The sequence below is a fragment of the Eptesicus fuscus genome, chromosome 1 (assembly GCF_027574615.1).
Source record: "Eptesicus fuscus isolate TK198812 chromosome 1, DD_ASM_mEF_20220401, whole genome shotgun sequence".
NCBI classification, from domain to species: domain Eukaryota; kingdom Metazoa; phylum Chordata; class Mammalia; order Chiroptera; family Vespertilionidae; genus Eptesicus; species Eptesicus fuscus.
Window position 1 is genome coordinate 86,225,885 of NC_072473.1, and position 25,290 is coordinate 86,251,174.

Consider the following 25,290-nt stretch of genomic DNA (forward strand, 5'->3'; position numbering starts at 1 on the left):
ACCCTGACCTCCTGGTTCATAGGTCGATGCTCAACCACTGAGCCACACCAACTAGGCAATAAATTCAGTTTTTTTAAAAAAGAAGAACTCAGCAGAGAAGCATCGAACAGAATGTCAAATTACAACAGGAAGGCTGGGGAGGAGGAGGGGAGGTAAGAGATCAACCGAAGGACTTGTATGCATGCATATAAGCATAACCAATGGACGCAAGACACTGGGGGGTGAGGGCACGTGTGGGAGTGGGGTGGGGGGCAATGGGGAGATATGGACACATGTAATACCTTAATCAATAAAAAAGAAGAACTCTGAAGGATCTGAGACTTTACCCTGCTTGTAAGCCTACAAGTTAGTCCAAGCATGTCAAAGTCAAAGGCTAACACGGGCCAAATAAACAAGGTTTAAGTTGTTGTTGTTTTTGTATTTGTTTGTTTGTTTGTTTTAACCTGGCCTGTTTTATTTATTTTTATTTTTTATTTTTTTAAATAAATCTTTATTGTTCAGATTATTACAATTGTTTCTCTTTTTCTTCCCCCATATCTCCCCATCACCTGGTTCCCTCCCCTCCCCCGTTGTCCTTATCCATAGGTGTATGATTTTTGTCCAGTCTCTTCCCATACCCCCCACACAGACACCGCTTTCCCTCTGAGAATTATCAATCCACTCCCATTGTATGCCTCTGATTCTATTATGTTCACCAGTTTATTCTGTTCCTCAGATTTTGAATTCACTTGATTTTTAGAATCACTTGTTGATAGATATGTATTTGTTGTTCATAATTTTTATCTTTACTTTTTTCTTCTTTTTCCTCTTTTTAAATAATACCTTTCAGCATTTCATATAATACTGGTTTGGTGGTGATGAACTCCTTTAGCTTTTTCTTATCTGTGAAGCTCTTTATCTGCCCTTCAATTCTGAATGATAACTTTGCTGGGTAGAGTAGTCTTGCTTGTAGGTTCTTGCTATTCATCACTTTTAATATTTCTTGCCATTCCCGTCTGGCCTGCATAGTTTCTGTTGAGAAATCAGCTGACAGTCGTATGGGTGCTCCCTTGTAGGTAACTAACTGTTTTTCTCTTGCTGCTTGTAAGATTCTCTCTTTGTCTTTTGCCCTTAGCATTTTAATTATGATGTGTCTTGGTGTGGTCCTCTTTGGATTGCTCTTGTTTGGGGTTCTGTGTGCTTCCTGAACTTTTAAGTCTATTTCTTTCATCAGGTGGGGGGAAGTTTTCAGTCATTATTTCTTCAAATAGGTTTTCAGTATCTTGCTCTCTCTCTTCTGGCACCCCAAAAATTTGGATATTGGTACACTTAAAGCCATCCCGGAGGCTCCTTATGCTATCCTCACACTTTTGGATTCTTCTTTCTTCCCGCCTCTCTGGTTGGGTGTTTTTTGCTTCCTCATATTCCAGATCTTTGGTTTGACTCTTCAGGTGTGGTGGTCTATTCTGTATATTCTTTATTTCAGACAGTGTATGCATAATTTCTGACTGGTCCTTTTCCATTTTTTTGGTATTCTCATTTAGGTCCTTGAAGGTCTCTTCAAGTTTCTCAGCGGTTTTTAGAAGATTCTTGAGTAACCTTATAAATATGGTTCTGAACACTGTGTCGTCCATTAGTTTGCTTTCATCTATCTCTCCTACTTGTGACATACTTCGATGTCTCCACATTTTGGCTGCCTCCTGTGTTGATGGAGTGGCTTTGTGTGGTCGGTAACCTATAGGGGCCGGTAGCTCAGCTTCCCTAATCACCCTAGTTGGTCGCTCTTGGTACTCCCCTTTGTGGGCTGAGTGGAAAGTCTTGGTGTAGTTAAAAGCCCTGATTGCTGTTGGTACACTGGGAGGAATTGACCTCTGGTCCAGTTGGTTGTGAGGGCCTGCTGTGTCTATAACGGAAGAATTGCTGTGCTGAAGACACAGTAGGGCTTTGTTGCTCACTGAGTCTGCCTCTTGAATGTGTCCCTTATGAGAGTAGTTGAAATCTGGTGTCGTCCACACCGACAGAAAAGTCACTCTCACTCTGTGACCGATGGCCGAGAGTCCCATAGGTGTCTAGGTCCCCCGCGTGTCCCCAGAAACTGGAGTTCAGAGTGGTTGGGATTGTTGGTATCACTGGCGGGAATTGATCTCCAAGCCAGTTGGCTGTGAGGATCAGCAGTGTCTCCGCTAGGAGAGCTTCTGTGCTCAGCTTGGATGGGGCGTAGTCTCAGGGTGGCGCAGACAAGCTTTGGTTTCCCATCTGCTCTGCCCTAAGAGGGCCGGTTTCTCCGTGCCCTAATCAATGGCTGCGCGCCTCTGAGAGAAGGCAGCTTTCGAGCCTCTCCCGCTGCCAAACAGACCAGTTTCTCCCCGACCGCAGCTGGATTTCAGTGCAGTCGGGAGGTTTTGTTTTTCTCCCAAACGAGAAAGCTAGCCACGCAGTGTCTGCTGCCCTCCCTCTCCGCGCGCTGTGAGCAATCCTGCCGCGTATTCAGGATCCCTTTCCGCGCTCACGGATTTCGGCACCTCCACAGCTCCTGAGGCTCAGCGTCCCCTCTTTTTTTTTCTCTAGTTGTAGGTTTTCCATTCTGCCAGCTTTCCGGTGGTTCTGGACGATGTGCACTCTGTTTTCCAGTTGTAGTTTCAAAATTGTTGTGGTAGGCAACAGTTAGGTGTTTACCTTATGCCGCCATCTTGGTTTCTCAACAAGGTTTAAGTTTATGTGGGCCATAAAAAAACGAAAGCTTCAATTTTCATAGAAATGTAGGTTTATTTCAATAGAGACATGCTAAATACAAAGGGCTGAAATAAATGAGTCATTGTTAGTATAAAATATTAGAATATTTTAACAAAAATTAATATTTTTTCTTGAACATTAATTTACCAGACACTGAATAACTGCACAAATTAATAAGTGTAACGCAAATAAACCTATTTTTCTTGTTCTCTGAAAGCAAAATATTTCCTGTTGCACACACCAAACAAGTCAGTCCAAGACTAATGATGTGGCCATTGGCTGCTAAAATATTCGCTGCTAGTATTAGTGGAGGGAAATGGTGCACCTGCGTGTTAAGGTGTGTAAGGGAAATGAATGCAATACGATTATAGTAATCAGTCATTAGGGAACATTGTAGTTCATTATTAATAATTATGTATAACAGAATATTGTAAAAATTAAATGACAAAATTTTTATTAAAATGTTTCTTACATATCGTTATATTAGCTGGGCCTCAAAAATATTCAGTGTGGGCCGCATGCGGCCTGTGGGCCACGAGTATGGCATGCTTGAGTTAGTCTAACACAGTTATATGGATGCTTACAGAAGGCATGAGACTCCAAAGGACTTTATTACTCACAGCATAGCAAGTGGCATGAGTGACATATTTGTATCAGTTCCCCTTGCCCTCCAAATCTCACAGGGGCAACACAAATGAGTACCAATGAATGTTTGCACACGCAGAACATCAAATTATAGAACAAGAACTCTGAGCTGAGGGAACCCAAATTTTTTATCATAGATAGTAAGCATGCCTGCACTTTCTTCAAAGGGAGACATTATCTTTATTTTACTGGACAGTAACGATGATTTTCCTTTGCTCTGGAGAAATAAACTATTCATTCTTCTAAAAGACAGACCTGAACAAAGGTTAGTAACTCACAAGATGTGAAGAAATGTAAGTCCCATGAAAATTATCTCCCAATAATATCATGTACATTCTTTATTAAGCAGATCGGAAGTTGCAGCCTCAGAGAATATCTAAGGTAAAATAATTAAGTATCTTAAGTGTCAAATTCTGTGCGGTCCTGCACTTAGGAGTTGGAGATAGAGGCAGACAAATCTTGATCCGCACCTTCCAAACTTCATCATCCTTATGCAGCATCCTGGTTTGACTCATACTTTATGCAATTCATTCAAACAAACTTCCATTAAGCCCTATGAAGTAGGCACTAGGTGTTAGGATATGCAAAAAGTCCAATCAGACACCAACTCTAAGCAGTCCTAATCATTGTTCCATTCTAGCACCAAATACTATCTATTTAGTAATAACACTTCAGTGAAAGGAACTATTAAAAAAGAACCACCCCTACTTCCTTCTACTGAAATTGTACTTTTTACAAAGCTGTTGTGGTGGGACCAGTACTGCATCATTTTGGGGTATACCTCAAAGTTTACAACTCTTACGGACTGAAAAGGGGTAACTGTTATTTAGCAAGATTAGCACTAAACTAGATCTGAGCTGCATTCAGATTCTACTATTACCTATAAAACATTGTCAAAAATCACTTAATTATTATTCCTCACTATATCAGAGCTATTGAAAATGAGTAAATATTCTGCGACAATCTAAAATCCTTAGAAGAAGCAATAGAAATGGGGGGTATCAATTTGTACATAATAATATAAATTTTCATAAAGATAAAAAATAAAGTGATGAAAACTATTATATTCAGTTCCTATGACATGGAAAACATACCAGAAATATATGTCTTTAAGAGAGTGTATAAAATTAACCAAGTAAGTTATTTCCTAACATAAAAATTTTTTAAAAAGTTCTGTGCTCTTCAGTAACTGATATTACTCAAATCTGATTATTATGGTCTTAAATATTAATGCTTCCTTATCTATTTTTCCATCTAGAAGAAATGTCAGAACTAGAGACAAAAGCAACAGGGAAACAGGAGGCACCACAGCTGTCTGTCATGCAAGAATGGAGAGTGGCTTTGAAGTATTAGAGACTCTGATGTTGGAGCCTGATGGGAAATGACAACCCCATGGCTCTGGCATGTGCTTTCAACAGATGCTCTCTGCAAAAACAGGTGATTTCTTGATTCAGTATTCCATAGAAGGGTGCTGTCCTGTCATTCAGGACAAGATAATGAAAAGTCAGTCTGTAACACGGATGCCTTGTTGAATGAGTAAAATGTATAGGTTACAGAATTCCTAAGCTAATCCATGATGAGTTAAAATATTAACCGTAAAGTATAGTGGAGAAGGAAAAAAGTGTCAAGTAAACACAAGAAAAAAATGAAGAAAAACTGCTTTAAAGCCAACAATTATGAGAAACAATAATAAGCAGACCTCACTGACCTGCAGCAACCAATCACAGAAGGCTTCGTTTAAGCATAGGCATTTAGAGAAGCAAGGGTGAAAACAAAAACAGATGCTGCAAAGAGAAACCACAGCTGCTAACCAGAGGGCAGATTAGAGGCATGCTCAGTGAGAAAAGGACTGTGAGTCATACAACTATTAAGCCACGTGGAAGGACAAGACTTGATTTCAAAAAAAGGAAGAGGGCAGTTCTATGCACAGTTATCTGTAGGAAATTCTACAATGAATTTCAGTTTCACCAAGAAACACTGACTAATGAAGAGGGTAATGACATTTAGACATCAAAGTGATGTTTAACCCTTATAAAATTTGTTATTATACTGTTAATTTGGCATTTCGAATCAATGTGGTATTATTTATTAAATGGTTCTTGAAAAACTTCTTATATTCAAAAAACAAATGTTATAACCTCATCACATAAGTTTTACTAAAATAATTCCAGATGGGGGAAAAAGATAAACTTGAAAATGAACCATAAAAAAACTAGAAAAATATTTTAGTGAATAGTCATTTAATATTATATGGAGAAAGACTTTCCAAGTATAAAATAAAGGAATAATTCACAAATAAAAATATTTCTGGATTTAGCTACATAAAAAAGAAAGAAAACTTGCAGTTTATCAAAAGCAAAATGATAACAACGACTCATAGATAAAACCTCAGCCAAGGACACAAACGGATTTAAAAATTAAAATTTTCAAAGACACATGAAAATGTTCAATCTCACTGTTAATCAAAAGAAAGATAATGAATAAGATACCATAATTCACACAATAGATGTAATGGACTCTGTTTTGGCAAGGCTACTTTGATTGAGCACTTCCATACATCACTAATGGGAATTCAAAATGAAGTAACCTGTCTTGAAAGCAATTTTGGCAATATGAATCAAGATTCTTTAAAAAAATGTTCATACTCATTGATCTAAAATTAAGTCTCTAGCAGTTTTTAAAAACAAATAAATATGAATAAAATATGTGCATTTTAAGATTATTTAAAATAATAAAAAATTAGAAATATTTTAAATGTCCAACAATAGGTAAAGACCAAATAAAGCATGGTATGTACTTAAAATGAAATCTCTTGCAGCTTTTAAAAATATCATAGACTTAATTCCTTACTATGGAAATAAGAATGCTCCAGTTAAATAACTGGAACATCTATAATAACAAAAGCATAATATGCTAATAAGACCGGATGTCCTTCTGGATGACCTTCTGGACAAAGCCGGGGCTGAGAGGGCCGAGCCCCTTGCATGAATTTCGTGCATCAGGCCTCTAGTTTAAAATATAAAACTACTGCCGAAACCGGTTTGGCTCAGTGGATAGAGCGTCGGACTGCGGACTCAAGGGTCCCAGGTTCGATTCCGGTCAAGGGCATGTACCTTGGTTGCGGGCACATCCCCAGTAGGGGGTGTGCAAGAGGCAGCTGATCGATGATTCTCTCTCATCGATGTTTCTAACTCTCTATCCCTCTCTCTTCCTCTCTGTAAAAAAATCAATAAAATATATTTAAAAATAAAAAAAAATAAAAAATAAAATAAAATATAAAACTACTAGAGGCCCAGTTCACAAATTTGTGCATGGGTGGGGTCCCTTGGCGTGGCCTGCGGGAATTGGTTGGGCCGAAACAGGCAGTCCAACACCACCTGCCACTCCTGCCTGCCACTCGCACTCATCCCAGCCCTGCTGCACCTGCCGTGGCCTCCCGCCAAGTCAATTCTGATCGGGAGAGGCTCGTGCCGCCACAGTGGAGCTCGCCAGCCATGAGCCCTGCGTCTGGCACCTATCCCAAGAAGGGCGGGGGGGGGGGGGGCGGACAGAATACGATTGGCCCTCCAGGTGGGTGGTGGAATGCCCTTGCCAGCCTGGGATCCAGATCTGCCCCTCTGACGTGCGCTGGTTGTTGGGAGCCACCTGGCGGTCGCTTTTATATCATTTCTTTCTTGTGGAGCATCTAGGGAGGGGAAGCAGCCGCAGTGCTCAAGGCCAACTTCCAGGAGGCCGGCAGCACTGTCTGGATCATGCCAGCGGTGCCGGTAAGTCAGTGCCTGGCCCATTCTCCAGAGATTGGACCTATAGGACTACTGAGGGAGGGAGTGGCTGCCGCCAGGCTGGTGGGCCTCTGGGATGGGTTGGTCAGCTGAGCTGCACTCCCACTGTGGGAACACACTGACCATCAGGGGGCAGCTCCTACATTAAGTGTCTGCCCCCTGGTGGTTAGTGAGCATCATAGCCACCAATCCACCAGTCGTTCAGTTGTTCAGTAGTTCGGTTGCTTAGGCTTTTATATATATAGATATACTTAAAACCTGCATGGTTTTATTAACCAACATCAGCCCAATAAATTCAATAAAACTATGTAACACTATATAAACAGTATGAATCAATTGTTTCCTTTAAAAATGTACATTTTAGCCGAAACCGGTTTGGCTCAGTGAATAGAGCGTCTGTCTGTGGACTGAAGGGTCCCGGGTTCAATTCCAGTCAAGGGCATGTACATTGGTTGCAGGCACATCCCCAGTAGGAGGTGTGCAGGAGGCAGCTGGTCGATGTTTCTCTCTCATCGATGTTTCTAGCTCTCTATCCCTCTCCCTTCCTCTCTGTAAAAAATCAATAAAATATATTTAAACAAAAAATGTACATTTTATATACTCGTACATATACATATAAAGACCTACAGGTATGCACAAGGTGATGAATGTGGGGTATGAAGAACATATACCAAAATTTCAATATTTATTCAAGGCTAGTGGAATGACGAGTGATTTGTGTTTTCTTTTCTAAGCTTTTATTTTCCAAATTTTCTACAATAAGCAGGCATTGCTTCTGTTAAAAGAAAACCACAATTAATCTTACACTATTTTAAAGGTATTATGTTTTACAAGGTACAATGAATTCTAAATATATATATTCCATTCATAAAAATGATCTATGCAGCCACGGCTGGTGTGCCTCAGTTGTTTAGAACATCATCCTGTGCACCAAATGACTGTGAATTCAATTCCCAGTTAGAGCACATACCCAGGTTGTGGGTTCAATCCCCAGTTGGAAGGCTTACGGGAGGCAACCAATCAATGTTTGTGTCTCATATTGATGTTTCTCTCTCCCTTCCTCTCTCTCTGGAATCAATGGGGAAAAAAATGTCCTTGGGTGAGGATTAAAAAAAGAATGATATATGCAGACAATTACAGGCTTAAGTTGATTTATATATAATCATTTAATTTTTATGGGGCACAACTTGTTCTGCTACCAAACTTCTATCACTATATTGAGTCATGTTATATTGCCATTCTACTATGTCATAATTTTTAAAATGGAGATTACTATGAATGTATGCAATTTATAATGTCAAAATCATGCTTTAATGCAAATTATTTTTAAAGCAAAAAACAAAAACTATAAAATCTGAATTGTTATAATTAGTCTGATTAATGAAGTAAGCAATTGCAAAACATGTCATCTCCAAGACATCACAATTGACACATGATTAATCTGACATTAATGCTCCTTCTGCTTGGGTCAAGATCAACTAGTCACTGAAAATCAAATAGATCTGCTTATACAGTATACATTTTATTTGCCTTAATTAATGCACCTAAGTACCTTTCTACTGCATGAAAAAGGAAAGTTTAATGTAATACGGTAATATGAGAAAACTCTTCATCAAACTGATTCCCCAGGTAAACTAGTAGGCCTTGGATTCCAAAAGTACTGTAGTCCTTAAAGGAAAGTTATAATAAAAAAAGGGGGAGGGGGGCAAGCTACCATGCTAAATGAAACTAAACGTTTCATCTTTGATGTGTCCATACTATGACAAATTTTACATGCAGTATACTATATACTGTGCTCAAGAAAAATATTATATTTAGAGATCATCCTTACTTTAGCTATTTAACAACAAAGCACAAATATTGGATGCTGAAATTAAAAGCAAGTCAAAGTCAATTGACTAATTACAAAATGACAGATCCCACAAACCAGCCAAAGAAAATCCCATTAGTTTATGTTAAGTGGACAAGTGGCCCCTAAACAGCAGCACATTGGCAGCTATTAGTAAGACCAAATGGATTCAGTTTATAGCAAACACAGACAGAAAAGGCATGATCAGTATGGTGAGTGTCAGTGCCCCATGTCCCAGTCCCACAACACAAAACTGAAAGAAGGGAACAAGTGACAGACAACATGAACAGTGGGTTGCTCTGTTACTGAGGAGTCAACTCTAGATTGCAAGTTTGCAACTTTATACTTTCGGCTAGACAAAGAATGTCCCATGTCTTGCCAGAACGAGGGAAGGAGACAATAAGCCTTGGGGCAGCCTCCCACAAGATAGGAAAGTGATTAAGAAATGATCTTGTGTCATCTGTCTATCTTGCCATGTACCACAGAGGATCAGACTCTTCCCCCAAAATCTGAATCAGACTGTGGTTGAGCCTTGTCGATGTGGACTTTGTGGAGATGTGCATGATCATCAAGGTACCATGGCAGAGCCATTCCACTAGGTTATGTTACACACATTGAACAAGAAGTCAGCATATAAAATTGTCATGCTTCTTTCCATAATTTTAAACTTAGAAGTTTGAAAAGCCATTTACTATCAATTGTTGCAGATAGGCATAGATTGAACCAAACACTATAGGGAATTTTTCTATAGAATGCATTATCTACTCTCAAGCTCAAATACTTCTTGGGGGAAGCAATGTAAAGCTATTATGATAGTGTTTATATTTTTCCAGAAAAGTTATTAAATCTATGGTGAATGCTACAATAGAAGAAATATATTCATTGCAACTGTGCCTGGCTGTATGCTCATCCTATCTAATAAAAGAGTAATATGCAGATTGACTATCACTCCAACACACAAGATGGCTTCCCCCATATGGTCAAAGATCCTGCCCCCATGTGGACACAAGATGGCCACCACAAGATGGCCAGCAAGGGAGGGCAGTTGTGGATGATCATGCCAGTGGGGGAGGGCAGTTGGGAGGGCCCAGGCCTGCAAGGGAGGGCAGTCGTAGGTGATCAAGCCAGCAGGGGAGGGCAGTTGGGAGGGACCAGGCCTGCAAGGGAGGGAAGTTGGGGGTGATCAAGCCTGCAGGGGAGGGCAGTTAGGGGTGACCAAGCCGGCAGAGGAAGGAAGTTAGGGGCAACCAGGCCTGTAGGGAAGCGCAGTTGGGAGGTACCCAGGCCTGCAAGGGAGAGCAGTTGAGGGGAACCAGGCCTGCAGGGGAGGGCAGTTAGGGGTGACCAGGCCTGCAGGGGAGGGCAGTTAGGGCAAACAGGCTGGCAGGGGAGCAGTTAGGCATCAATCAGGCTGGCAGGGGAGTGGTTAGGGGGTGATCAGGCTGGCAGGCAGAAGCGTTTAGGGGCAATCAGGAATGCAAGCAGGCAAGCAGTTGGGAACCAGCAGTCCTGGTTTGTGAGAGGGATCCCAGATTGGAGAGGGTGCAGGCTGGACTGAGGGACAACCCCCCCCCCCTTGCATGAATTTCATGCACCGGGCCTCTAGTATTAAATAGTAACTTAAATATCTAACAAAAGAAGGATGGTTAAATTGAGTATGGCACATTCATACAATAGACTATTAGGCAGTCTCTAAAAATCATGATATAACATATTTTTCTCTAATGGAACAGTGGCATAAAGAAAATGCCAAAAGAACAACTTGGAAAAATAATATACAATAGACTATAATGGGAAGACTTCTGAGGCAACAACATTCCATTGATAAATGTTGAGAAAATTTAGTCATGAGATGATGAGGCTTTTTACAAAACAAGAAGCAGTGAACATAAACAGCAGTTGTTTATGAAGGCCTTTAAGCTCTGATCCTACTGAAGATGATAAACTTTGCAACCTGAAGGCAGGAGATTCATGACCTTTGCTTTGCTGATGGTAAATGGAAGACAGCAGACAAATGTAAGAAGGTAAAACTAGACCAAGACATGTAAAGACACAATTTTAACCCTTTGCATTCGCTTGCTTTTTTCTCAATTCCTTTATTCTACCTGGGATTTAATTTTTTAAATACCCCAGATTTTACAAAGTGTGGCAGTAGAATAAAAAACTGGAGTTTCTTTTCATACAAACTTATTTTTTTGGATTTTTTTTATATTTCAAATTATTGATACATTCAAAGAGTATAAAAAGAGCTGCAACCGATGCTAACCATGTCGAGTCACACTCGACATCCGAGTGCAAAAGGTTAAACAATTTACAGCTACACTGATAGGAAAACTGTTAAACCTAAGTCCAAAATGTGCACTTATCTCCCAAATTTCCTAAACTTCAACTACAAATATGACTTCTAAAGGTAGGATTTGTTTAAAACAACATATTAATCCTCAAGGCATTTTATAATTTCATATTTTCAATGCCAAACATATTAATGTCATAAACATTACTTAATATCAACTTTATTAGTCAACCTAAATATTTAGAAGCGGTCAAATATCCTATCTAATAAAAGAGTAATATGCCAATTGCCCATCACTCCAAGACACAAGATGGCTGCCCCCATGTGGTCAAAGATGGCTGCCCCCATGTGGACACAAGATGGCCACCACAAGATGGCCGGCAGGGGAGGGCAATTGTGGGCAATCAGGCCAGCAGGGGAGGGCAGTTAGGGGTGACCAGGCCTGCAGGAGAGGACAGTTGGGGGGGACCCAGGCTTGCAGGGGAGGGCAGTTGGGGGGACCAGGACTGCAGGGTAGGGCAGTTGGGGAAGACCAGGCCTTCAGGGGAGGGCAGTTGGGGGGGGACCCAGGCTTGCAGGGGAGGACAGTAGGGGGACCCAGGCTTGCAGGGGAGGGCAGTTAGGGGGGACCAGACCTGCAGGAGAGGGCAGTTGGGGGAGACCCAAGCTTGCAGGGGAGGGCAGTTGGGGGGACCAGGACTGCAGGGTAGGGCAGTTAGGGGCAATCGGGCCAGCAGTGGAGCAGATAGGCGTCTATCAGGCTGGCAGGAGAGTGAGCGGTTGGGAGCTAGCAGTCCTGGATTGTGAGAGGGATGTCCGCCTGCCCTCAAGGGGTCCCAGATTGGAGAGGGTAGAGGCTGGGCTGAGGGACACACACACACACACACACACACACACACACACCCCATGCACAAATTTCATGCACTGGGACTCTAGTTCTAAAATAAAAAACATATCCAATGATGTAATATGACAATAATAAAAAACATAGGAAAAAAACATAGTTAATTTGCAACAGGTAAAGAATCATATCTCTCCTTATGAAGCAATAATAAGCTGTTATTTCTTTTTTCTTTTCTAATAGTTTTCCATTTTTTAAAATAATATAACAAAGCAGTAAAAACAAAAGTCATGAGACAATAAGTCCAATTTGACTGGAGAAGAGGGTACATATATGAAAGTAGTGGGAAACACAGGGGAAAGGGGAAGAGACAAATTGTGGAGGACTTGGAAAGGTATCCAGGCTTAACTGAACAAATTAGTTAAAAACCTACTTAATGAGTGCCCTATACACTGTAGTTGAGCCTTGTCGATGTGGACTTTGTGGAGATGTGCATGATCATCAAGGTACCATGGCAGAGCCATTCCACTAGGTTATGTTACACAAATAGAACAAAAGTCGGCATATGGAATTGCCATGCTTCTTTCTTATTTTATACCACTAAGGAAAGTGTTGGAGTGGCAACAAAGTAACTATATTTAAAGAACTTCCAAATCAATAAGAGAAATGTAAATAAATAGCATATTTTTTATTTTACAATGCAAATTTTCTTCTAATGTTAACATTTCTGAAATCCATGTATGTGCTTATTGTGGTAGTGTTTTGTTTTGTTTTCCAGAAATTGTTAAATTAATGGTGAATGCTACAATCCAGGAAATGTGTTCATTGCAGCAAAGGATCACAGCTGCTATACCAGAGGTATAGAGTAATTATTACCAGAAAAGGATCCTGGTCCTTGGTGGATCTGCCTAGGGTCAGCCAGCAGTGTGTGGGTTACTGACTTTGTGTGGGGAAAATTTCACAACAGGAGTCCAGATGACTATGAAGAAACATTTATCAAAGCTGGGGACAGTAAAATAAGAAAGGGCTTAGTATAGAAGAAGCAACAGGAGAACCTAGGCTGGGCTATCCTAGCTCTCTGGAAAGTCAGAGAAAAGGGGGTCTTGGGAACAGGTTCAGGGGACTAGCCTGCTGCTGCCCATTGCTCCCCAGTTTGCAAGTCTCGTGAGGTCCCTTAAGGTTTAGGAGATGCATGCCTATAGGGGAAGAAGAGGGGAAAGGGAATAATTGGAGGGTCCCCAGAGGGAGAGCACGAGCTGCACCCTTTGTCTTGAGGCTTTATTTCTTTCTCAGAGGCAGGAATCTTAGGGGAGGTTGCAGGGGAGGGTTTCAACAGAAAATTCATCAGTTTTCTAGGTGTGTTCCTTCTGGGTCTTCACTAATTGGTCAGTGTCAGGGCAGGGAGTTGTCAGTCATCACAGCTGGTACTGGTGTCACCCACCTGGTTTTGTGCTTTTCTGGGTCTGGAGCTTAAATACCACTGAGGCCTAGATATTATTTCTAGGGAAGTTCTACATCTGCTGTAAATTGATGTCAGTTTGTTCAGCTATCTGTCTGTTTCCTTATTCCACTTGTCCTGGCTTACTGGCTTGTCTCAAAATAAGTCAGTCAGAGATATGATTTCACTTATATGTGGAATCTAAAGAACAAAAAAAAAAATCAAACAAACAAAATTGAAACAGACTGATGGTTGCCAGATGGGAGGGGGTTGGGGGACTGAGTGAAAAAGGTGAAGGGATTAAGAAGCACAAATTGGTAGTTACAAAATAGTCATGGGAATCCAAAAACAGCATAGAACATGCTAGTATACTCAGTAATACTGTAATAACTATGTTTGGTGTCCAGTTAGTACTGTAAATATAGGGGGATCACTTTGTAAAGTATATCATTGTCTAACCACTATGCTGTACACCTGAAACTAATACAAAGTAATATTGGATGTAAACTGTAATGGGAAAAATTTTTTAAAAGTAAAAATCACCAGTTATATAAAGCATAGTTTATGTATTAGCTTGTTTCCACATTTTTAAGTGTTCAAAACAAGGAATAAACCACCTATTGTTAAGGAGGTGGCTTATTCATTCCAAGTGTTTTAGTAGTTACAAGTGACTCTAGGGAGCAGCTATAGGGTTAAGCCTCAGACTGACCTGTTGGCAAAGCCACAAACAAGTCCCAGCTTAGAGGGCACAGCCATCTTAGCATAATTAAGCTTGACCTTATGAAGCTCCCTAGATCCTTCCTGGGTAGCTAATGGGCTGTGGGAGGTGCAGCAAGTGCTGCCAAAACAAGTGAAACTCACAAGAACACTGTAACTATGGTGACCACTACCTTGTTTACCTCTGACTATAAAATAAAGCATCAGCTTGCCATCTGGATCTCTCTTTGTGGCTTCAGCCAGGCACAGGAGATCCACAGAGTCCTAGATTATTCTCTTTGTCTGTCTTTTCTTTAATCCTTCACCACACCCCCTCAGGTTCACGGAACCCTTGGCTGTGCTGGCCCAGCACATGTGGCACCCAACGTGGGGCCCGAGTTCAGGGGAACTACAATTATAAGGTGAAAGGAGGCTCCTTTAAGGCATGTGTACAGAAAGCAAAAAGGAAAGTAGGGAGCGAAGTTTAGTAATAGCTAGGTGTAAAACATGGGAAATTAAGACTGTCCAAATCTGAGGACTATAAAGAAAAAACAGACCCTCTAGAAGGAAATCCAACAGCACCAGCCTTGCATCGACAACATCTTCTCATCGACAGCATCTTCGAGAGAAGCCAGAGCATCATCACCAACAGCAGCAGCCTGAATGCCAAGACCATCCCACAGAGGCTCGCCAACCTGCAGCAGCTGTGGTGCCTCCTCATCAAGGAGACGGAGAAGCAGCACTGGTGGCTGGAGGAGGCACAGGGGACCCAGAGAAACTCCTTGTCCCTTCGTTCAAAAGACTGAGAGTTGCCCCAATGACAGTGATGCAGCAGACGAAAATGAAGGCTAATCAAGGGACCGAGATGCTGACTAGCTTTGGTGAGCTGCCAGTTTTCTGTAAAGTCTTGCCCGGCCAAATCTGAGGACTCTGAGTAGATAACTTTCATTTTGTAGCTGAAACTGTTAACATGCCTGTAGTTTGATTTCTCTCTCATTGCTGTATTGCATTGGCATTGTTTTGTTATTGTTTTAATAGCCAGAGTTTTGTTCTTGATGTTCAAGTTTTAAAATGTTAACATGTCTGTAGTTTGGGTTTTGCATTGGCATTGTTCTGTTATTATTCTAATAGAGCTTTCTTCTTGATGTGTATGTTTTACTGTAGTAGCTTAAAAATAAAAGAAGGGAGAGATGTAGGGAGCGGCTATAGGGTTAAGCCTCGGACTGACCTGTTGGCAAAGCCACAAACAAGTCCCAGCTTAGAGGGCACAGCCCTCTTAGCATAATTAAGCTTGACCTTATGAAGCTCCCTAGATCCTTCCTGGGTAGCTAATGGGCTGTGGGAGGTGCAGCAAGTGCTGCCAAAACAAGTGAATCTCACAAGAACATTGTAACTATGGTGACCACTACCTTGTATACCTCTGACTATAAAATAAAGCATCAGCTTGCCGTCTGGATCACTCTTTGTGGCCTCAGCCAGGCACAGGAGATCCACAGAGCCCTAGCTTATTCTCTTTGTCTTTTTTTTAATCTTTCGCTGCTGTCCCCCCCCCCCCTCCTCAGGCTCACGGAACCTTAGCTGTACTGGCCTGGCACAAGTGACAATCAGATTTGCATATTAGATGGAGTATTCCGGCTACAATGTGAAGGACTAACTGGATTTGACCATAAGTGAGGCAGATAGATCATGCAGGATAGCTGTTGATGAGTCCAGTTAATGTTGAGGAGAGAAGGACCTGAACAACAATGGTAGTGAGAATAGACAGGAAGGAAACAGATCTGAAAGCTATTCAAATAACTATGACCACAGGCCTCAGTTCCTAATTAGATATAGACAGTAAGAGAGGGGAAGAGTCCAGTGTCATTCCCAAGTTTCTGGTTTGGATGACCAGGGGGTCTGGGCTCAATAACAAAGAGTTGTTTTGTTTTATTGATATTTTAAGTTTGAAGAGACTCTGGGATGTCAATATTCATTTAGTTACCTCCTTTAATGAGTAATTATAAAATCGGATCCTCCTTCAAGGCTCATCCTCGGTCTCCTTTATAAAGCCCTTTCTGATGCTCTACCAATGCAATAAGATGTCATCTCACTCACTTTGAACCTGAATTACACTTTGTTTTCACTTATGACATTTGTCTTACACTAGCACTGCGTTTCTCAGTCTTAGTATCATTGGTATTTTGGACCAGATACGTCTTTGTGGTTTGGAGCAGTCCTGTTCACTGCTGGCGGCTTAGTAGCATCCCTGGCCTCTACCCACTAGATGTCAGCAGCAACCCCAAGTTGTGACAATCAAAAGTGTCTCCAGACATTACCAAATATCATTCCCTGGGGGCCAGTCTTCCCCAGGTTGTGAACCAGCAATTTAGCCTATATAATAGATATGTGAATACTTATTTTATACCACTATGAAATAATTCCTTAAAGGCAGCAACTTTACAACCTTGTCCATACATATAAAATAGATACAACAAATCCATTCTCACAAACCCATTAAAGTAGTTTAAAGAGATAATTATCTATCTTCAATTTACTATTTTTAATTTATAAATATCTTTAAAAGTAATTGATTTCCCATTGACACTGACATCCCCAACCAATTAACTCAAAGTATTAAGGATTTACACACTGTAATTACTGTTTTAAGAGGGGAAAAATTCTACACTGCACATTCTAAAATCTCTTATTGACATAATCATTTAACGAAGCCATTTTTTTAGTGAAATCGAAACTCACAAATATTCCAGAATCGGTTGGTCTCCATAGAGTTTAAATAAAAGTTTATGCCACAGTTACTTTATTTCTGGCTCTTTTCACCTTGAGTCCCTAATATTATACATAAAGGTCTACTGAGACTGAAGTTATTAATTTAAAGATAGTGACAACAATCGCTGTGACAAATTATAAGAGAGTACACAGAATCAACAATTTCCACAAACAGGAAAGGACTTACTTCCCTATTTAGAAAAAAAACCCACAGTTTTCTTTAAAATTTTTCATTTTTTAATTTTCCATTGTTTAATTTATCCATTACAGTGCATTGACTGGCATTCTGTAAGTGGAATGCTATCAATTTATATTTTATTTGAAACAGGAGAAATATAAAGATTAAAAAAGTTTGACCTTTAACAGACTGAATGCATTAGTTTAAGGTAAGACTAAACACAACTTAAATTATTATTATAAAACTGACTTGTACAGTTTCCTTTAATTACATTAAATGGTTCCCTGGAGTGTAAGATTATTATTATTTTTCCTATAAAAGGGAAGCAAACAAAACTTTCTCAAACTTTTCAAGAACTGATTAAGAGTATTACAATGCTTCAAGAAATATCTGAATATATTCAAAATGTAGAGAAAAAAAGAAATCGAAAGTATTTCCCTTTCTAGATCTTGATGATAAAGAGCCTCTGTAGAAAGAGCATGGGCATCACACAGTTTAAGCATCCCTTAAAGTGGGCTACTGGGATGGGCTTGGAGAGTTATATGCCTTTTTGCAAAGTTTCGCTGTGTATCTTAAAACTTAAACAAATACCACCTCCCAGGATCAACACACTGTAAGTTCTCAATTACTTGTATTTGTGAAAAGTGTCCCTAACATTATCTCTTACACTGTCAATAAGGTTCTGGATTTTGCCCACCTTTATGCTTCTGGTGATGAATATACAAATGCTTGTTTATATTACCAATAATCTAAATCAAAAATTTAAATTTTAAGGAAAGTTCCTATAACCCCAATTCTGAAATATCCCAATCAACCACTTAGGTTCTCTTGCCTGTAATACAATATATAAATTTTTTTTTCTGACAACGTGATAAGCTCAGATATTCCAAAAGCAACTAATTTAGCTGCTTACCACACAGTCTTAATTCTAAACTGACTTATTCTCCATACTGACTCCTTAAAGCATTTTGCTCTACTTCATACCTTTCTTGTGCTCACCAAGCTTGTTTTCCCTGATGATACTACTTCACTTCTTTAAGATTAAAACGTAAGGCATTATTGTTCCCAGACATCTACCTTCACCTTCATGTTTGCAAAAATCAGGTTACTCCTCTCTTTAAAGGCTAACAGCTCCCCATCCCGTCCTTGCTTCCCATGTACTCAAATGAAGGTCCTCCCTCCTCCTCTTGCATTCTAACACTGAACTTTCCACCAGTCCCCACCTCTCAGCCTCTAAGTGTATTTGAGAAAACAGAACAAACCTTAGTTAACATCTTCCCGTAAAGCACAATGTCATTCTCAACTCTGTATCCACCATGCAACTTCTCCCCTGAAATTCTGCAACTGTCCCTCCTGCCTAATCAAAACTTGATTGTTTACCTCAAGAGTCAGGAAATACCTAATTTTACAGGAAGCTTTCTCAAACTAACTTAACCCCCAATAAAATTAAGCCTTATGCCACAGTTCCATACCACTTATTGTATACTTTATAAAAGTGTACAATCTTAAGTACTGTTACATAATTCTTTTCTAATTGTTACATATATAACTGAACACATTCAACCATGTCTTTCTTTTCTATTGGCCACAATAATGTTTCCAAAGTTGGAGTTCAATAAATGCTTGCTTAATGAGTCTATTCTAAAATCATCAGAGAGACACGAAGACAAGCTATGCAAACACCACACACACAAAAAAAATATTGCACACAAACAAAACTATATAACCTATGAAGTTGAACAAGCATTTACTTTTTCAGAAAAAGATAAGCTATTTATTAGCCTAGTGTTTAATAATAGCTTTGTTATACAGAGAAAATGTGTTACAATGGAAATAACACTTAAATAGTGAGCGCTAGAGTTGGAAAACCTAGCTTCTGACCCACACTCTGCCATACACTAGTCATTTAACTTTGAGCAAATCACTTAACCTCTCTCAACAACGAGTACTTTATACTCTGCCAAGCTCACAGGGTTATTATTAGAATACAATAGGATAATATATATTAAATTGCTTCAAAATTTATGAAGAGCCATATAAATGCTATTATTTTAATGAAAAATGTGCCTTGCAATTTAAGATAACATTTTTAACTTGCAAAAGGAAGAAATTAAAAGGTAACTATTTATGCTATAGAAGAATTCATCACTGAATAAAAGAAATAACTACAAGGTCCAGCAACTCAAAGTCAATATAGAGCAATTAAAATGTGAGTCAATGCCCGCCAGTTTGGCTCAGTGGGTAGGGTGTCAGCCTGTAGACTGAAAGGTCCTAGGTTCGATTCCAGTCAAGGGCACAAGTTCATTTGCGGGCTTGATCCCCCAGTGGGGGGCATGCAAGAGGCAGCTGATCAATGATTCTCTCTCATCATTGATGTTTCTATCTCTCTCTTCCTCTCCTTTTCTCTCTAAAATCAATAAAAATATATTTTAAAAATGTGAGTCAATTGTCAAAAATGTGCTTCACATTCAATTTTTCAGGGAGACATTTCTTACATAAAACAAAGCAGATATTTGAATCAGGCCACAAAATCACAAACTCATTCCACTGAATGCACTGAGAGGGCCTTCACCTATGTAACAAAATCAAATGTTGCTACAATAAAAAGATGAGTGGTTGCCAGGAGTTGGGGGGTGGGGTGGAGGTGGGATAAACAGGAAAAGCACAGAGGGTTTTGAGGGCAGTAAAACTCTTCCATACAACACTTAAAGTGAATACGTTATTATATATTTGTTCAAACCCACAAAATGTACAACACCAAGAGTGAGTCCTAATGTAAACCAGGGACTTTGGGTGATAATGATGTGTCAATGTAGGTTCATAAATTATAACAAATGTGTCAATGTGGTGGAGGATGTTGATAATAGGGAATGCTATACATGTGTAGAAACTCATTGTACTTTCTGCTCAATCTTGCTGTGAACATAAAACTTCTCTAATAAAAATAATGGTCCATTTTTAAAAAAAATCAGATGCTGCAAAGTTTATCTGGCTCCATTTTACAACCTGATACAATGCACCATGACCCACAGTTGAAGAGGTGAACCAGCACATGTAGGAAATACTAGAGTTGACTCTTGGTTTACAGGAAAACATGTGATTAATCAGGACACAGCACAATCAGATGTATGTAAGAATTCATAAATCTGTTTCACAGACCTATTGTTTATGGATATAAAGAGGTATGAAAAAGCAGAGGGAGCAGCTCCAAGTAGGCTCAGACTTATTTGTAGCAAGGGTGACAAAGTCAAATATGACTTAAGGTAGCGACTAAAATCATTTTCAAATTCTCTTAAGGCCAACAGATGATCACAGTATCCAGACAGACGAAAAAGTTCTAGGCAATTTCCCTTTGTCTTGCCAAGCCTACCTACAGATCATCAAAGATGGGACATTACAAGAGTCAGCTACTTTCCTAAAATGAGTTATCAACTTACTGACCCCTGTTTTTATGTCTTTATATGGGTGATGATTTTAATCAAAACGTGTCAGGCAGGCAGATCTTTTCAAAAAGGTCACAAGCACAAACCATCAATTGGAGACTCAAGTAAATTAGCAAACGCTCCTTTTAAATGTTAATCTTCTGGAAAGGCTGCAATAATTAGTTAGCTTTGAGCTCCAACCCAGGAAAGGAAGCAGAGTGAAGCTGAAGAGGGAAAAAGAAACAAGAAAGGCAGCAGGAGGGAGAGGGCAGGTGAAGGATAGCAAGCACCAGAAATGTAGAGAGGTAAAAAGACACTTTGCCAACTGCTACCTACTGTCCATTTTCCCTCATAGCAAGACTATTAATAGAGAAAACAAGATTTTGCTGCTACATATTTTGGGAGCACTATTTTCTTAATGCAAATTTATAAAACAGTATTAAATGTAAACCAGAGTAATGCATGGGAACTGAAGAAACTATAGCTTCCTGGTAAGTTTTTATTCACTATAGACATCACATGATTTAAAAAAAAATGAATCTCTGCTTCACACAAGTCAATTTAAAAGAATATTCAACTAGAACTTAAAGACTTAGTTACTACTTTGGATTTTGACCCTCTTAAGTAATGGCTTTAGGTTTGTCAGTAAATTTTAATCAGTTCTCAGTCATTCAAACAATAAATGTTTCTTGAGTGCCTTAAAAAATAAGTTATTTAGAGTTATTTGATTGCACATTAGAGGCACTAGGAAGACTTTTGTAAAAAGTCTCTTGGCCCCTGAGATTCTGATTTAATTGGTTTGAGGTGGGGCCCAGGGATAGTTTTGTTTTGTTTAAGATAAGCACTCCCTTGTGGTTTTAATGTGCAGCCAAGGTGGAGAACCAATGGCCTATTTCATCTTATGTATATGTAAGGAACAGCAAAATAATGCAAAAAGTCCTCCCTGCTTCCTTTGAAATTTATCAATTTACCCTTCTTAACTAATTTTGTTTTAACCCAGATTCTCACCACCTCATACCTAGATTAACAGAATAGCTTCCTATTTTTTCTTTTTTCAGACTCTTCCTAATCCAATAAACCATTATATGGTAGTCTAAGCAGTTTGGTTCTGAACCATTATCCCACTGAGAGTCATTTTAATTATAGCAAATCAACAAACAACTGTGCTAATCAAACAAAGGATATACAATGCATCTATGTACATGTGTTTGTGTGTATATGTGTGTGTATGTATGTAAAATCTCAAACAGACTCTATTTTTCTTCAGTTCCAGTATATCTACTTTCACCTTTCACTTATATATAACACATACTAATCTCCTTACACACTAAAATACTGCTCCTAAATAGTTCATGGCTGAATTTTATCAAAACAAAGGCAAATGAGTCACTCACATATTTCTCATCTAAATTCTGATGTGTTCCCATAAGGAACATACATTCACCTGAAAAAAAAAAAGTAAAATTATCTCAAAAAGTCCTGTGTTACTCTAGACCCTGATAAAGTTCATGATAAATGAATGCTTTACCAAGAACAAATATGGTTCTGGTTTCTATTAATGCCTGCCTCAGAAAACCAACTGAAGGCTTAAAAGCCAACAATTATAACCACATGATATTCATATTTATGAAAAAATATTATCAAGTACAACATAAGCAATATATAATGAGAAGACTAACCAAGTATATGACCTATTCCCTACCTTTAAGGAGCTCTCCATCTCCTCAGAGACAGCAAGACACAAACATAAAAAGAAAATAAAGCCAGTACTAGCAAGTAAATGGTAAAGACAATAAATACCATGGGAATTCAAAGAAACAGGAGACTGCTAAGTACTAAGGGAGTTGGAGACAGTTTCTTGGAAAAGCTGGGCCTTGAACAAAATTAAATAGGTGGAGAAAGGAAGTAAATCCCAAGCATGTGGATGACCTTGTACAAAGATGAGGCAGAAATATTTGAGGGACAGGGAGTTAACCTAGTTGGAACAGAGGGTTCTATGTAGGAGCTTTGGGGGAGGTAAAGTTGCAATAGTAAATTGGAGCCAGACTGTGAAAGAAAGCCCTGAATGCCAAGCTAAGATGCTTAAACTTTGTCCTACACAAAGAGAGATCCTTTATAGGTTATAAAAAAACAATAAGCAAAACAATATATCCCAATAATGACAGTTTGAAACCACTTATCTTGAAGCCTTTGAAGAACATACCAAGTAGTATAATATCTTGACAATGTATTCATGAATATGTGAACATACTGTTTAGGAAATCTGTTCAGAGTGAAGGAAGAAATACTCAAACATGCTTTCCAAAATACAAAATCAGTTATCAGTTACACATTTATAGTTCTTAGGGTAATTCCTAAAAAAATAATTGGGTGGAATAATTCAGTTTTAGGTTGTCCTCTTCCCACCTTTCTCCAAGCACATACTTTGATTTAACAGCCAGAAACTGAATATACTGAAATCGTGTTAGGAAAATAAGAAGCCATTTATTACTTCTCATTATGGGTGAATTTACTTACTACATTGTTGCAAAATTGCTACACTATCAAAATAATTTTGTCCATGATTTCTTTCAGCAAAGCAGATGAAAAAAGACAAATAACAAATTGAAAGATTATGAAAAGCAAAAATCCCTTTCTTTACACCCAAATATTCAACACACATAAAATATTCAGCATTGGTTTATAAGGCAGAGGGGAAAGAGAGTGCATTCATAACAAAAAATGCCATCCACAACAAAGAGTACCAGAAAGTAAGTATATCTAGAACATTACAATAGCCAATTTTTCATCCAAAATGATAAGCCATTAACCCACAACTCCATAAAGAATGGAGTTCATTGTTTCTCAAAAATGCCCTTAAAATTTTTGGCTATTTTTGCTATAAAAATTAAGACTAACATGAAACAATGATTCTTGCCCCTGGTAACCAGACATGTGATTAATGATTTAATTTGCAGCAAATACTAATTTAAGCACCATTACCTTCTCAACACCAGGAAAATGAAAAATGTCGGTCTTTAAGGCATACGTGACAAGAAGGCAAGCATATTCTAAGATGATTAAAACACAAAATAAGAACACAAAAACCGTGGCAATACTGCTGCTATACTATGAAAAGGGATATACCATTCTTGCAGGCACGTATGCCTTTAAGGAATATGTATAGGTTATGATTTTATGTATTGTCTCTTCTCCCCCACTCCTGGAAAGATGGGAACATCCAGGAGAGTTGGAAGAAGTGCATTAAGGAAGGTGTCAATACCTCCCTCCCCACCCCTTACTAGGGAAACTTGCTTTAACAATAATGCTCTTTCACCCCCCACATAACACCCGGTTTCATACATCCTTCAATCAGCATTCCTCCCCCCTCCCCTATTCCCTTCTCTGCCCACCACATTCACAAGCTGCTCCGACTTTTGTCAGTATAGCTGCCCCGTGCACCCGCCCAGACCAGCAGAGTCCAACAACACAGCCACGCAGCCACCCATTCTCCCCACCTCCTCGCTCTTAGCCCGGCTTTGCCTCGCCACCCCACAGTTCCGTCCTGTCACCTGCTTGGGTGGTGTCCGTCAGGTCGTAGCCACAGCCCGGGAAGTCTCTGAGTTTCCTGCCACTGAGGCTCAGGATGCCTGAGTTGCCCGCCTCCTCCAGGGCCCGGTCCAGGCTCCTCGCGGTGTGTTGAGGCTGCAAGCTCCCCGGGTTCCACTGCGGCCCGTGAGGGAAAGGCTGACCGAAAAGAGTCGGTACCGGGATGGGCAGCACCACGGTCCCGCCGCCGCCTCCTCCCCCTCCTGCTCCACCGCCTCCTCCAGCAGCGCCACAACCACCGCTACTTCCACCTCCACCACCGCCGCCCCCACTGTTACCACCACCTCCCTGACTCGCCGCCATGTTCCTGGGAGAGAGAATAGCCCCCGACAATACTCTCAGCTTCTGCCGTGAGTGTAGGGGATTCTTAGAACGCATGCGCATGCTGGGGGCGGGGTGGGGGGGGGGGCGAGGTAGAGTGGGAAGGAACCGGGGGGCGGGCTTGAAGGAGGTGTTGGGTAGAGAGCTGTGGATGTTGAAACGTGCAGAAAGAACGCTTGCTTTAAGAAATGTGTGATCAGAGGAAGGATGCTAAATCCCGGTTCCGTTGCTTTGGGTACCAAAATCTTGCGAAGCGACACCAGCTTAACTGTAGGTCATTTGGCGATATGTCCCCAAATCTCTAAGTTGCTTCACCTTTTTCTTTCTACGAAACAAAGGCAAATATATTAGATGGGATGAAAGGGAACCATTTCAGAATATATTGAAACAGCTTTTAGGACAGTCACCTTATTGAAACGCTTACCACAACTGCTTCAGGAATCGTTTACTGGTTAAATGATTGGGGATCATTTGGGGAGGAATATCGGTGCAGAAGAAGTGCACTGAGTTTTGAGCCCATATGAATTTCTTGCCATTTAGAATTCCAAAATAAGAAAAGACTTTTCAAATGTTTTCAAGGAAGCCTCTCTTTTCAGTGTGTGTGTGGGTCTCAGCCAAACTGCTGCCTTACAAAACTTGGAAAAGTTCTATGCATTCTGTTTTATCATTCTTTGAGGTTGTTGCCAAGATCGCCAAAATATCTTAAGTATAACTGATGGAAAACTCTTTGATCATGAAACATTCTTAAAGGTTATTTTT

General features: G+C 39.9%; 1 protein-coding gene across 2 annotated transcripts in view; it reads right to left on the bottom strand.

Annotated features, from left to right (window-relative positions):
- Positions 1–24,513, bottom strand: part of LRCH2 (leucine rich repeats and calponin homology domain containing 2) — a 143,225-nt gene extending 118,712 nt beyond the window's left edge. For both annotated transcript variants that reach the window (XM_054724341.1, XM_008156103.3), the window contains exon 1: positions 24,174–24,513. In XM_054724341.1, the coding sequence (XP_054580316.1) occupies positions 24,174–24,513 (340 nt within the window). The remainder of the gene's footprint in view (positions 1–24,173) is intronic.
- Positions 24,514–25,290: the final 777 nt, after the last annotated feature.